The sequence below is a fragment of the Nannobrachium achirus genome, assembly GCF_963921795.1.
Source record: "Nannobrachium achirus genome assembly, chromosome: 10".
In the NCBI taxonomy this organism is placed as follows: domain Eukaryota; kingdom Metazoa; phylum Chordata; class Actinopteri; order Myctophiformes; family Myctophidae; genus Nannobrachium; species Nannobrachium achirus.
The window spans coordinates 55,901,471-55,916,534 of record NC_137819.1 but is presented as its reverse complement, the minus strand read 5'-3'; the positions used below and the strand labels follow the sequence as shown (position 1 = coordinate 55,916,534).

General features: G+C 43.4%; 1 protein-coding gene across 1 annotated transcript in view; it reads left to right on the top strand.

Moving 5' to 3' along the window:
* gabbr1b (gamma-aminobutyric acid (GABA) B receptor, 1b) overlaps positions 1–15,064 on the top strand; it is a 111,341-nt gene that overhangs the window by 47,085 nt on the left and 49,192 nt on the right. The window contains exons 4-7 of the mRNA XM_080734416.1: positions 4,084–4,218; positions 11,221–11,391; positions 13,563–13,664; positions 14,826–14,891. Coding sequence (XP_080590542.1) covers positions 4,084–4,218; positions 11,221–11,391; positions 13,563–13,664; positions 14,826–14,891 — 474 coding nt within the window. The remainder of the gene's footprint in view (positions 1–4,083; positions 4,219–11,220; positions 11,392–13,562; positions 13,665–14,825; positions 14,892–15,064) is intronic.

Sequence of the window (15,064 nt, the reverse complement as noted above, 5' to 3'; positions counted from 1 at the left end):
GGCCCTTCATAATATCATTAAACGTGGGAGGGAGTAATAACTTGTATCATAATAGCACCATCGAATGTTTTCTGAATGGGTTTGAGTTAACCTTCATGATACTTTACCTGACCAGAGAACATAAACTGTATTTTATCAGTTGTGTTGTGTTGTGTCATACAGTGGAAATCAGTCTTTTATACTTGATTTATTCTTGATGCATTGTTGGCTTGAAAAACTACATTGTACTAGAGAATTTAACCAGTGATTTCCCAGAAACCTCTTCTTATTTATTTTTCAAAACGTCATTTTAAGCTAGACAAACCTTTCCATATATTTTGTGTTATGTATGTTTTATTTCATTCTTCATTTTTTGTATTATTTAAGAGTAATTAAGAGTACACTCACTGTATACGGTTTTAATATACAGTGATTAGTGGGACACTCTATTCACAGACTTTTTCTGCTGAATTGATCCCAGTGCATGACGGAGGACGATATCACGATAAAAAGAATCTCCACGATACGATTATCATGAGTGTTTTTTTTTTATCACGATAAACGATAATATCGCGTATCGTCCCATCCCTAATTCAAGGTCCCCACTGCAATGCTATCTCCTCCTGTAATTATGAACTGAAATTCCTTGCGTGGCTCAAACGCTGCTTATCTTCTCTGTCATTGACATTTCAACAGGTAAAAATAGTTTTATGCAAATCATGCAGTGCATCTGGGACACGACTCCACCAGGCAGCATAAGTGTTAAGTGTTTAGAAAATGTCAATGAATCCATTCAAGTACAAAAGTACATGCTATATCTGTACACCTATCAAATAGACAAACTTGTCCGTTTGCCTGTAAATCAATCAATCAATCAATCAATCAATCAATCAATCAATCAACAAACCCTATATGACCTTTATCCACCCATCAATGAATGAATCAATCAATTTCTGTCTGTCCATATGTCCGTCCGTCTAGGAGGGCTGTCACAATATGACATTTTACATGACGATTAATTGTCTCTCAAATAATTGCGATTAACGATTAAATTGTGTTTTTGTTGTTGACAATTATATTTCTGTTTGGCTTTTAGGCTTTGAAGTTGCACATGGCAGATATGACACATAACCTAAATATACAAAGAAATTACTGACATATTTGACAACTTAGTACTTAAAAAATAACATTGATAGTGGAAATAGCCGATCTACAAGCTCACTGCTATTTCCAAAATTTTTTACATAAAAAAAAATATATGAAGATTTTTCAACATGGAAATGATTATGAAAAATAATCGCGATTATGTCAAATAATAGCGATTATACGATTATGTAATAACTGTGACAGCCCTAGACATTTATCCATCCATCAGTGAATCAATCAACCAATTTCTGTCTGTCCATATGTCCGTCCGCCTGTGTGTCTCTGCCTATCCTTCCTATGCTTGTGCATGTTGTTTTTTAATAAACGTGACACACTGGAAACCCAGCTGCATGCTCGGCGTTCCCCCGAGTGTTTGCCAGGAACAATTTACGATTCACAATTTAGGCATTTAGCCTACACTCCCCAATCCAGAGCGACTTACAAAGTGCAAGATGGGAGTAAATGGCACGAGCAGGGAGCCTGGGGGGGTGGGGTGGAGGGGTGGATGGGGGGGCTGCAGTGTGTTGCTAACAGCCCTCCTGGGAGTCTGTGTCTCACCAGCGGGCTCTCAAATCCCCAAACACGTCGCCGGTCAGACCAGTGTGTGTGTGGCTGAAGCGATAGCGTTGGTTCTGGTTCCCCTCCATTCATCTCCCTGCCAGATGATGAGCTGAGTCCTCGCTCGCCACCAGGGGCGTCACAAGGGGGGGAAAAGTGGGACTGGGTTACTAGGGCCTAAGGTGGAGGGTGCCTTAATTATTTTACACTTTAGCTATTGAAAAATAGCAGATATACAAGCTCACAGCGCGGCACCGAGTGCCGCGCTGCATGCTTGTAGATCTGCTATTTTTGAAAAGTCGTGAAAATGTGTGCAAATCTTTGAATATTATGTATTTTTTTAAGCGAACATTTGTAACTCAAATCTTGCTTCTGGGGGGTCCCTGGAACGAAATATTTTGAGATGGGGGTCCGTGGCCAAATACATATCATTTTGTGGGTCCTTCACATAGAAAATGTTTGAGCACCACTGACATAGAAATATAGGTTTTTCAAAAAACCTTTTGAAATATTCAATGACACATTTTCACGATTTTTCAAAAATAGCAGATCTACAAGCTCGCAGCGCGGCACTCGGTGCCGCGCTGTGAGCTTGTATATCTGCTATTTTTCAATAGTTAAAGCACGAAATAATGCGCGCAATAATGCGTTCCCAGTCTAAACCCCCACTATGAAGAACACTTATGGGGGGCCCGCAGTGAATCCTTGTACCCAGGGCCCAGAATTTGGTTGTGACACCCCTGCTCACAACGAATCAGTCATGCTCATTTCACCCTGAAGTTAATTGGGGCTCGCCATGTTAATTGTCCTTTGTGTCTCGTGGAGTCGGCGTGATTTATGTAAATGTGGATTTGTACTGATTTGTCTCATTACTAAAGATTTGCGGGGAAGGGAAACCGTTTCTTATTCTGCCAGAATAAGTATTGTTCATGTAGAGCATAGTGACATTTGCATAATTACAGCTTCATCGAATCAAAATCCATGCTCATTAGTCCCCCCCCCCCCCCCTCCCCCTCCCCCTCCGTCTCACCACTTTTTATTGTCTTTGCCACTGTACCAAAAATGTCTATTTCCAAGTCCATTCCGTGGTCCGACTGAGCCCGGCCGACCCTCTCTCAACCGCAGGATCAATGATCACCATTCCCACACCATTATCATTTAAATTGCTTATTGATTTTTCATTGAGTGTAGGCTAAGAATAAAAACCCCAATGCCATTGGTTAGGAGTGGACTTTAAAGACAATGGAGCCTTACCCTAGTGGGTAAATGTTTTCTCCCAACGTCAACATAGATGAATTTTGTCCCCCCCCCCCCTCCCTGGAAGAGAGCGTTCTCGGGAGACACGATCTGGGTGTCCTTGAAACGTGTCTCACCTTGTCGCTCTCTCTCTCTCTCTCTCTCTCTCTCTCTCTCTCTCTCTCTCTCTCTCTCTCTCTCTCTCTTCTCTCTCTCTCGGGCTGTTTGTGTATCGCCGGGAGCAAACCGCTGTAAAATGAATCGCTGACTTCTCTCTCTCTTGCTCGGTCAGGCACAGTGCTTTTTTACCTTCCACAATATGTTTGTGGGCCGTTTCAAAAAGCCCCTGTGGTGTGCCGTAAGGCAGTGTTTCTCAAACTTTCAAATGTCAAAGTCTTCCCATAACTCTGACAGTGTACAAAATGGAACCAAATGGACCCGCTAGGGTCCATTTGGTTCCATTTGTACACTGTCAGAGTTACAAACCTCTACGGGTCAATTTAGACCCCCTTAACCCATTTGTAGCCGATCCCGAGAATACTCGCGCTATATACTGTATATATAGTAAAGCTGGCAATCTTACCCTACGGTCCGTTGAAAAGTGCTGGCACGATTGGACTCGCCGATTCATCATCATCACGGATCCACGTGCACAAAATAGTAATCCCTTAACATGGTAGCCGACGGTCTATCTCATCTTTAATGACCATTTTCTCCAAAAAACACTTTTGAAGCCAAGGATGGCATTAGATTCTCGCCATAATAACACAAGCTGAAAGGCAACGATCCATTACTCCAACCGCATGGGACTATGACCACTTCCGGTGAATGACGTCATGACGTCAAACAGGAAATGTTTGCGCTATCGACTTCTGGCCTTCAAAATAAGAGACTGGCCGCGGACGGGGCAGGCGAAAGGCGCGCTGGACATTTAACCCGTTCATGTCTGGTGCACTAAATGGGTTAAGGAACACACAGAGTCCCTGGAATCCACTTTGAGAACCACTGCCGTAAGCGATGCCTACCTCCATCTTTTTTTGATCAGTCTTGCTAACCCCCACTCGCCCCATCACTGCTCTAATGCTTTCTCTCTCTCTCTCTCTCTCTCTCTCTCCTCTCTCCTCTCTCTCTCTCTCTCTCTCTCTCTCTCTCCTCTGTCCCCAGTGTGATCCAGGGGAGGCTACCAAACTCCTGTATGACCTTCTGTACACGGAGCCCATTAAGATTGTCCTGATGCCAGGCTGCAGCTCAGTGTCCACCCTGGTGGCCGAGGCCGCCCGCATGTGGAACCTCATCGTGGTAGGTTCTCTTTCTCTCCTTCTCCCCCTCTGTCCGAAGCAAGGGGCGTCACAAGGGGGGGGGGGGGGGGGGGGGGGTGGAATGTGGGACTGAGTTACTAGGGCCCAAGGTGGTGGGGCCTTCATTATTTAGCTATTGAAAAATAACTAAATATCTAATCTACAAGTAGAGGTGAACCGATTGATCGGTTCCGATATCAGATCGGCCGATCAAGGCCATATCGGTTTTGATCGGTGTTTCCATAATTGGATCAAAGCGAGCCGATCAAGGGATTGAAGCAAAAGGGACGTTGACGTTCGATTCACGTGCGCGTTGTGCATGCGTGCTTCTGACGAAGGAGAGCTCTGTTCTCCTCTCTTCTCTTGTGTGTGTGTGTGTGTGTGTGTGTGTGTGTGTGTGTGTGTGTGTGTGTGCGTGCGTGCGTGCGGCTCCATGTTCACTTCTGTCTGTGAGCCACTTAATCCCCCCCCCTCCTCCCACACCACACACAGACATGCACCGAAGAAAGGGGGACAGAGACTCTGTCCCCCTCCCCCATCCAATATGTTTAAAACAAACAACTTTCATCTCACTCTGTCACAGAGTGAGATGAAAGTTGTTTGTTTTAAACATATTGGATACACCATTGGAATAGTAGCCTACTTCTACCTTTGTAGGTGTTGACTTCTCAAAGTAAAATCCACGATTTGAGTGATCAGATGAATGCGTTTTCAGCTGTGTTGGGTTAACGAGGCTCCGCTCGTGTCTCTCTCTCTCTCTCTCTCTTTGGGTTAACGAGGCTCCGCTCGTGTCTCTCTCTCTCTCTCTCTCTCTCTTTGGGTTAACGAGGCTCCGCTCGTCTCTCTCTCTCTCTCTCTCTCTCTCTCTCTCTCTCTCTCTCTCTCTCTCTCTCTCGCGACGTGAGAGAAGAGAGAGAGGCTGTAACGTTGATGTTAAACTTAATTCCCAAAAACATAATTCCAAAGTCATTGGAGGACAACAGTTGGAGGTAGTTGTTGTCGATCTAAGGATAACGTTTGTAGTTCCCTTATATAGTTTAAAACAGTCATTTCCACAGGTGCTAACCGTTAGCACTAGATGTAAGGAGGATGACGCGTTGCCATTTAGTTTCTGCGACAGAAACAAGCAAACAGGTCTATAAAAAGTGTTGCCATATCCTGTTTTTTCCAGCAAACAGGTCTATAAAAATAAAAAACTGGGAAGGTCAGTCAAACAGAAATGTTGTTGTCTGATATTGTTTAAGAACAGTGGTTCTCAAACATTTTCATGCCAAGAGCAAGGACCCCAAATATGTATATAGTGTACAGAAAATCTTAAGGGCCTATTTGGCCTATTATTGTTGCTATTAACCATTATAGCCAAATAACCTTGAAAATAATGAAGGATAGACAATATTGCCACTGTCTTTATGAGAAAACCTTTTTGTTTTGTTTTTCTTGAGGAGGAATTTTCCTAGGACTAAAATGATTTACGATAATATATCATATTGAGAATCGAATCAAATCATGACCTTAAAATATAAAGTTGAATTGAATTAATATATACAATGTCAATGTTGTGTAAGAGGAATCATTAAATATATAAATGCTCCGACAGTGACACAATAGAAGAATTTATGGATTTCACGCTGTGATCGATCGGTAATATCGGTGGTAATATCGGTGCTTTGATCGATCGGTAATATCGGTATCGGCAGATATTGATTCCAGCTGATCGGTGATCGGTATCGGCCCCAAAAAACCTGATCGGTGCATCTCTATCTACAAGTGTATATCTGCTATTTGCTATAAGTCGTGAAAATGTGTGCAAATCTTTGAATAATGTATTTTTTAAGCGAACATATGTGACTAAAACTTTGCTTCTGGGAGGTCCCTGGAGCTAAATATTTTGAGATGGGGGTCCGCGGCCAAATACATATCATTTTGGAGATCCCTCACATGAAAAGGTTTTTAGCACCACTGACATAGAAACATTGTTTTAAAAAAAAACCTTAGAAGGATTTGAAATATTCAAAGGCTTGCGCAAATGTTCACGATTTTTCAAAAATAGCAGATCTACAAGCTTGCAGCTTGTAGATCTGCTCTTTTTCAATAGTTAAAGTACCCAGGGCCCAGAATTCGGTGCGACACCCCTGATTACTACACCTTGGCACACGCTGGCCCGGGTCCACCAGGATGTTCTATTTACACGCATCAACTTGAACGCCGCTGATGTCGCTTGACAACACAATGTAGCGCTCAACAAATCTGTCCATTGTTATCTATCAATACTCCTTTATCTTGAGTTTTTTTTTTTTTTTTGCTACTAGATCAATTCTTTTAAAATTCCAGTCACGGACTTGGATAGGAGCGACTTGGCATACATTGGTACTGCTGTGTGCCAAACGAATGCCCAGTGAAAGTGAATCTGACTCTCCGGGGCTACGTTGGCGATGCTTGAGTGCATATGCCTCAGTCAGACTGCCACTTTGACAAGGCAGCAGCCACTCCTGAGTGCACTCGACGGCAGGAGAATATTAACCTGTAGGAAAGTGGGCACAAGGAACTCTGGAACCACTAGTCCAGAATACCAACTACGCCGTGAAGAAACCACACAACATGGCTTCATTCATTCCATGCAGGATGCTGGAAATAAGAGCAAGTGCCGCAGGCAGGGGCGTCACAAGGGGGGGGAGTGGGACTGAGTTACTAGGGCCCTAGGTGGAGGGGCCTTCATTAGTTTATACTTTAGCGATTGAAAAATAGCAGATATACAATACAAGCTCACAGCGCCGAGTGCTGCGCTGCAAGCTTGTAGATATGCTATTTTTGAAACGTCGTGAAAATGTGTGCAAATCTTTTAATATTATGTACTTTTTAAGCGAACATTTGTAACTCAAATGTTGCTTCTGGGGGGGTCCCTTTTGAGGTGGGGGTCCGTAGCCAAATACATGTCATTTTGGGGTTCCTTTTCCTTCACATTAAAAGTTTGAGCACCACTGACATAGAAACATAGGTTTTTCAAAAAACCTATTTTTTCACGATTTTTCAAAAATATCAGAGTGAGCTTGTATATCTGATATTTTTCAATAGTTAATGCACAAAATGTGAGTGAATCCTTGTACCCAGGGCCCAGAATTTGGTGTGACACACCTGGCCGCAACGTTATTAACTTGACCGACTCCCAGTTTGATATGCATTAAGGCCAGTGGTTCCCAAACTGAACGAGAGCAACAGCAACTGCATATTTGAATTATTTATAGATGTTTGTGTACATGTACACTCGTTGGTTTGGGTGCGAATTTGACCATGGGTGTATTGGTTTTGACAGGCGTGTGTGTGTGTGTGTGTGTGTGTGTGTGTGTGTGTGTGTGTGTGTGTGTGTGTGTGTGTGTGTGTGTGTGTGTGTGTGTTTGTGACCTCGTCACGTAGTTACATATCTGCCAGAGGGAACTAGTCGTGGCGCACGCACATATAGCAATATTCCTTTGGTGCAAAAATACTTTTAAATCACACACATGAAGGCTATGTGGGTGAATACTCTGTTTGAAGCTTTAGCTTTAAGCCAACTGGTTGGTAAATCATTTCTAGAAGTTGCCTATAGCCAAAAGGATATCAACAAAACTGACATGTTATTGTTCTGTTTGAAAACAGGGCATAACTGCGGTAGAGAGGTCATAACTCAACAGTAGGCATACTGTGTGCCCTCTTTTGAACAGAACTTTTACAGATCAGTTTTGTTGATATTTTCTGGCGACGCCACTTCTAGAAGTTATTTACCGACCAGTTGGCTGAAAAAGGAACGTTCGGGCAGCGTATTTGCCAGTACGGAGTCTTCCATCATGCAGTCGTTTTTGTGTGTGTGTGGGGATTTCAGCACAAAAATGTGAGTGAATCCTTGGCCCAAAAGGTAGATTGTGATCTACCAGTAGATCACAAAGGCTGTGCAGGTAGACCACATGACATGCCACTAAACAGTTATAATTAAAATATAAAGAAGAAGAATTTATGTACCGGTACAAACAAAAATCACAAAACCCCTTTTTTGGTATCTGTCACTTGAATTAAGGTGACTTGATTGTTTGACATCAAGAAGGGCCTGTCAGCTCCCTTCATGGCTTCTAAAGTAGGCAAACCCCCCCAATGCAATGCTTTGTTTTCAAGAGTCAGTAGCATTTAAAAGAACCCGAAAACCTATCACTTCCAGTCTGTCCCCCCCACTATTTCCCATTTCAAGTGAGTTTGTCCTATATGTAATGCCAGTGCCACTATTCCAAAGCCCCCTCAGCCCCCCTTTTGTCTTTGGGGTAGATAATGTCGAGCTGGTCATGTTAAAAGTAGCTCTCAAGTAGGGATGGGACGATACACGATATTATCGTGATAAAAAACACTCATGATAATCGTATCGTGGAGATTACATTTATCGTGATATCGTCCTCCGTCATGCACTGGGGTCAATTCACCTTTTATTTGCCGAGCTGCATATCCGGTACCACTTAAACCCTCTATAATTGGTAAAAGGTACTTAATATATGTACTTGATACAGTCTTTTTTTCACTCTCTATCAAATATCTTGCCAAAAAATAGCCGATCTACAAGCTCACAACGCGTCGCATCGCGACGCGTTGTGAGCTTGTTGATCTGCTAAATGTTCTGACCCAGGATAATAGATTTTGATTATCACGATAATATCGTAAATCGCGATTTCTTTTGTCACAGTAATCGTGATATGATATTTTCATATCGTCCCATCCCTACTCTCAAGTCAAAAAAGTGTGGGCACCCCTGCAGTAGCCTAACTATTTCAGTTGAAATCCATGGAGTCAAACTACATGTAGAAAATAATCCTTTACAGTTCCTTGAGTGGCTATTCTGGAGTCATAATACAGGGGAGCACGAGCATGACAGGCTGACAGCTCGGAGCTTAGTGCAAGCGCAGCATTAATGTCATCCTCCTCTTTGGGGAATGTTGGTAAAGTGCACTCGCACAAAAAAATAAAAAAAATAAAAAATAAAAAGTCCCCAGACGTGCCCTGCCTTCATTTTTCATGAATGCGGCGATTTTAGCATCAGAAGGGGCTTTTTTGGTGGGACTGTACTGTAGGTCATCTAGAATAGGATCTGAAAGTGAATCTGTCTGTCTTGGGCTAATCTCGCAAACTGCTTGACCGACCAGCATCTCGGTTTTATATTTCCTTAAAGTTTTAAAAGGTCAAATATTTGACTTTTTAAACTTTACTTTACTTTTATGCAGGAAGGCAATGGCATTTGAATCAGAATGAAACCATGCCCTAAGACGATTAATGTAATGTCATAGTACGTAGTAAGTTTTCCTTTGTTTTTGCCTCTGGGGGCAGTGGGGGCACCGCCCAATGGTAGGTATGAGGGTATCATCGTCACACGGAAGTTATGCGAGAACGCTACTGAGTGGCAAAAAAAGTACTTTCTGGCCTTGACAGCCCATACATCCAAACAGAAAAGTCCTATCTGATTGCATTAATGACGTTAAACTCACTTTTCCACTCACTTTGCCACTCGATTTGCCACTCGAATTGCCATTCACTTTATGCATGCGCATACCCTCTATTCCCCATGTAGAGAGCAGATGTTGGCCCGTTTACTAACCTTCAGCCCTCTTCTGATGGCTTTGTTCTTATTCCTAATAACAACAACTCTACCCAACGTAATGGGAGTTGCAGACAGATTCAGCTGCGGAGTTTGGAATCTGTCTTTAGAGATTATACAGTACTCTAGTCTAGATCACAGAAGCCACGCCGTTATTAAACCGTGTCTTGTGTCTCTTTTTCTTCTGTGGTCGTTGCCACAGATGAGATTGCGCGACCCGTATCCTCTGCCCAGGACCTTGTCATTGTTCACTTGATAACACAGCGCCTCACACTGTGTACGCGATCAATGAAAGATGGTTACTAAGAAACCGAGCCTCATTTACTGTGGTTCAGCTGAAGGATATTGAGCCAAGCAATGGAGCATTGTTACCAGGTTACGTTATGTTATAATCCTTTTTCTCATTCTCCTAGGCCTTCCTTCAAATGGACCCGTATTTTGGTTCTTTTCTGTTCACTCTCAGAGTTAAACTAAACATGCATGGTCTAAAAAAATAATCTCATCCATTCCTGAACTCTCCAAAGCTGGTACGTCATACATGATGCACGTCATTGCCTAAAATCTTAAGTTTCAAAAAGACAATATTTCAAAAAGTTTAATATTTCAGGAAGTTTAATATTTCAAAAAGTATAAAAGATTTCGAAAAGTTTCAAAAAGTCCCTGCTATTCCCAAAGACGAACATTTTAAAGTTTGAACAAAGCTTCTTAGTGAAACATGAAGTAGAGTCAGAAGAATTTTATAATAATAAAGGATAGTGAGAAGAATATCTCTCCATAGATCGAGCCCACTAAATAACACTCAGGGGTTTACTATGTACTCCTGTGACTTCCTACTGGTTGTCCCTTTTATTTCTAACCTGACTTTCGCCAGATAGTTGCAGCAGTGCGTAACGCTCTGCCTTACATCTGGGCTCTCTCGGGCAGACTCGATGTAAGGGGCGGGCCATTTTTTGAATTTCTGTAGCAGGTGATTGGATGTGGCCGTTTCTATCACAGTCTGGGAGTGCCAACTCCAACCACTCATATTGGCCTCATGCATGACGTTGCACCCAGAATCCGCCTCCTGGGTTTCCACGTGGTCTGCAATCAGACTCTATTGGCTCAGAGCCGCTCAGAGCCCGCCCATAGCTGCCGCTGATTGGTCCGGCCCGGGACTTTACGAGTGTTATCAACTCTGGCCGAGCAAGCCCAGATGGTAAAAGCAGAGCGTTATATACGCAATGCTGCCACCATCTGGCGAAAGTCAGGTTATTTTATTTCATGCTTAGTGACCCACTTGCAATATCCTCACGGCCCACCAGTGGGCCCCGGGCCACAAGTTGAGAATCTCTGGTGTGGAGACACATGTACGTAGTAAGCAAGGTATCTCTTTCTCTCTCGTGTCTCTTCTCTCTTCAGTTGTCGTACGGTTCCAGCTCCCCGGCTCTGTCCAACCGCCAGCGTTTCCCCACGTTCTTCCGCACGCACCCGTCCGCCACGCTGCACAACCCCACGCGCGTGCAGCTCTTCCAGAAGTGGAAGTGGACCAAGATCGCCACCATCCAGCAGACCACGGAGGTTTTCACCTCGGTGAGAGAGGAGGAGAGAGATTGAAGTGATGTAGTGGTGGACAAAGTACTCAACTCCAGTACTAGGCCAGTCAATCTAAGCTAAAAAAAAGGGCCTTGAACCCCCTGAATTTACCTTGATCCACTAAATATATAATTCACAACTTTTAATATGTTATTTGGATGACACTAAGGATCATAAAAAACCTTGAACCATTACTATTGCAATTTCTTTTGGGTCAAACCTTAGATTGACTAGCCTATACTTGGGTCAAAGTATAGTACTGGAGCACTTTCTTTTAAAAAGTTATTAAGTATTCAAAGGTACATGCTTTTGAAAATACTTAGTTATTCCAAAGTATATGCTTTAAAAAATACAGAGGTATGCAAAAGCATAATTTACTAAATCAAATGTATTATTAATATCAATGCATTGCTGTATAAATAAGTTTACATTTTCCCCAAAAGATTTTCCAGACATTTCCCCCAAAAATACCAATAAATATGAATAATATAAATACTCTGTAATAGTGAGAAATACCGAGCGTATCGCGATGCCACACATTGTGACACTTTTTTCTTATTTCCACACAACAACTCTAAGGTATATTAATAACTACATAGTTAAATGTTGAAAATGAGTGATTAATTAACCTTTTCCCTATCTAGAAATGTTGAGTCAAAACTACACAGAGAATATTTGTCTTCAAAATGTAGTGGAGTGAAAGTGACCAAATACTCAAGTAAAGTACAGATACTCAGAAAATCTTAAGTACAGTACTCAGGTAAATGTACTTCATTGTCCACCACTGGAGGTGATGTACCGTAGCGTTTTCGCGAGCCACCATGTTGGTTTGTCTGTTTGTTTGTTTTCTGTGTCACATTTCCTGTGCTGCCACCTCATCAGCCAAACACGGACTCGGAGAGAAGCCCACTGATGAAATTGCTTCTCATTTCTCATTTCCTCTCTTCCCTCTGCTGTGTCCTATCTCGCCCATCTTCCTCCTCCTCTCACACCTTCGTCGTCGTCCCTTCATTGCCCCCCCCCTCACCCCCCCGCGGTCTCCTTTACCTGCCGTCTTATCTTGTTTGTGTGCTCTCTCTCTCTTACCCTTGTTGTTTTCTTTTTCTTTTTCCTTTCCTTTCTTTTACAATATTTGTTTATTTAACACATTTGGGATGCCATTATTTTGGTAATTATTGGGCTATAAGAGTGCCGCCATTCACTTGAGCTTTATTTTGAAGAGCCATGTTGGGAAATTGACAGTCTTAATGGCGGCCTAGTTTGTTTATTTTCACACGGAAATGAAAAGTGAAAAAAAAAAAAAAAAAAAAAAAACGGTTCTCTGCGTTTTCGGAAGTAGATTCCGAGATAAAGCTGTTTCTTTGCATCAGTAATGAACAGGAGCCAATGGAGATTAGACGCTTACTGATGCTGGCGGCCGAGTTGCATCATGGGATATGTAGCGTTTTTGCTCACTAGCGTCCGCAGCAGCGCCTGTTTACCTGGTAACCATGGTAAACAGGACGAGATATCGCCCGCACCGCTATAAATCTTATCACGTTCCTGGACGAGATTGGCACCGGAAGTGTTAATGAACATTAGAAAAAACATGAATTAATCGACTGAACATGATCTCATCATGTAAACATACCGGATCTAGCTAGAAGCTCATTTCCATCCGTATATAGTCCCTTTCCGTTCCTTTCTCCTTGGTGTCATCATCATCGGCATCATCCGCCTACCCTCCAGCCAGCCTCCCCCCCCCCCTCCTCCTCGTCCTCCCCCTCCTTCTCCTCCGCTACGCCTCTCCCCCTCGCTGCTAATTGGATGACAGTTTCCCCACACCACCTACACTCTCTCTCTCTCTCTCTCTCTCTCTCTCTCTCTCTCTCTTTCTCCTTCTGCAGTTCCTGCTGTTATGACCGGGTGTCTCTCTATCTTTTCTGTTCACAGTCATTATTTGATCATTATTTTCGTCACCACACCCCCTCTTTGTTCCGCCATGTCCCTCAACCGTTCTCTCGTGCTTACTGTTCTCTCTCTCTCTCTCTCTCCTTTGTTTTCTCTCTACCTCTCTCTTGTATGCTCTCTCTGTCTCTCCTCGCTTTCCCTCTCTCTTTCCCCTGTCTCTCACTCTTACTCTCCCTTTCCCTCTCCCCCCCCCCCCACCCTCCCTCTCTGTCTGACAGACTCTGGATGATCTTGAGGAGAGGGTGAAAGAAGCCGGAATTGAAATCAGCGTCCGTCAGAGTTTCCTCACCGACCCGGCCGTTGCTGTCAAAAACCTCAAGGTGCCTCAACTTTGTCTCTCTCCCATCCTATCCCATTCCCACCCCCCCACTGCCCACCCCCCCACCTTTTTCCATTTATCCCCTGCTGCCGTGGCAACTGCCAGGTGATTGAACACGGAGATCAATCAGGCCTGGGCTGATGAATGCACCCCAGGCTCACTGTGACCAGAGCCATACGCCACAGACATCATGGCCGCCGGCCCTGGCATGGCACAAACACATTTAGTGGAAAGACTCCAGTTAACCACTTTGACACCATGGTGTCCCTGTTTGGGGGGAAATCATTAAAACCATTTCTACTGTTTTTTTTCCCCAAAATGTATTAAAAAGAAGCTAAAATGTGAAAAGAAAGAAGCTAAAATGTGAGCTTTACAAGCTCACAAGCAAATTTCACAGAGCATGTTGTGAACTTGTTGACAACCTATTTTTGCTCTTTGTCATTTATAGGGTTTAAGTGGTTAATTGTTTAAGTGGTTCTCAACCTGTGGGTCGGGACCCCCAGGGGGGGTCTCCAAATTATTTTGGGGGGTCCCCCAGATGATTAACTTAATGTGCAACATTGTTTTCTCCCTCAACAGTAAACAAACCAACATATCGTTTAAGTGTATAGAGGGTTTATGCACATTTCTAAAGTGACAATTCAAGGACTTTTTAATACCTCTAAAATGACATTTGGTCAAATTGTCAAATATTAGTGGCAGAAATTGTGAAAATAGCAGATCTACATGCTCACAATGCCTCGCAATTGTGAGGCGTTGTGAGCATGTAGATCTGCTATTTCCACAATTCCTTTCCTTTCCTTGCCTCTCTCCATCTCTCCTCTCTCCCCCTCCCTCCTTCACATGTGAGAGAGAGAGAGAGACTTGGCACCTACTTTAGCATAACCTTGCCTAACATGCCGGCCTAGTTTTTTTGGTGTGCTAAGATTAATTGGGCCCTCGCTGGAGGAGCCATGGTAACAGAGTGAATATAGCACACCAGAGGGGAAGGATGCTGCTGTGCGGGGAGGCGTGCGAGCCCACCAGTGATGGCTCACTACCCCTCTGTTCCCACTCCACACCCCAGGGCCATTAGCTTGTGATTTTTCTCTGCATCCTCGCTCTCTCTCTCTCCTCCCCCTGTGTAACTGTTTGTCCCTCTCTCTCTCTCCAAATCCCCCAGCGCCAAGACGCCCGAATCATCGTGGGCCTCTTCTATGAGACTGAAGCCAGGAAAGTGTTCTGTGAGGTAAATTCAGCGTCTGATGATGAATATAGTGAGTGACTCGATCTGCAGACAGGAGAGAGTCTAAGGCGTCTTGACAGATTTCGTAATGCACCGGAGACTTTTTATTTTTAAACGTTGGGATGTGGAATCAGACTAGAATGTTATTTTTTCTCCCCAATAGTATTTGCTCCCCC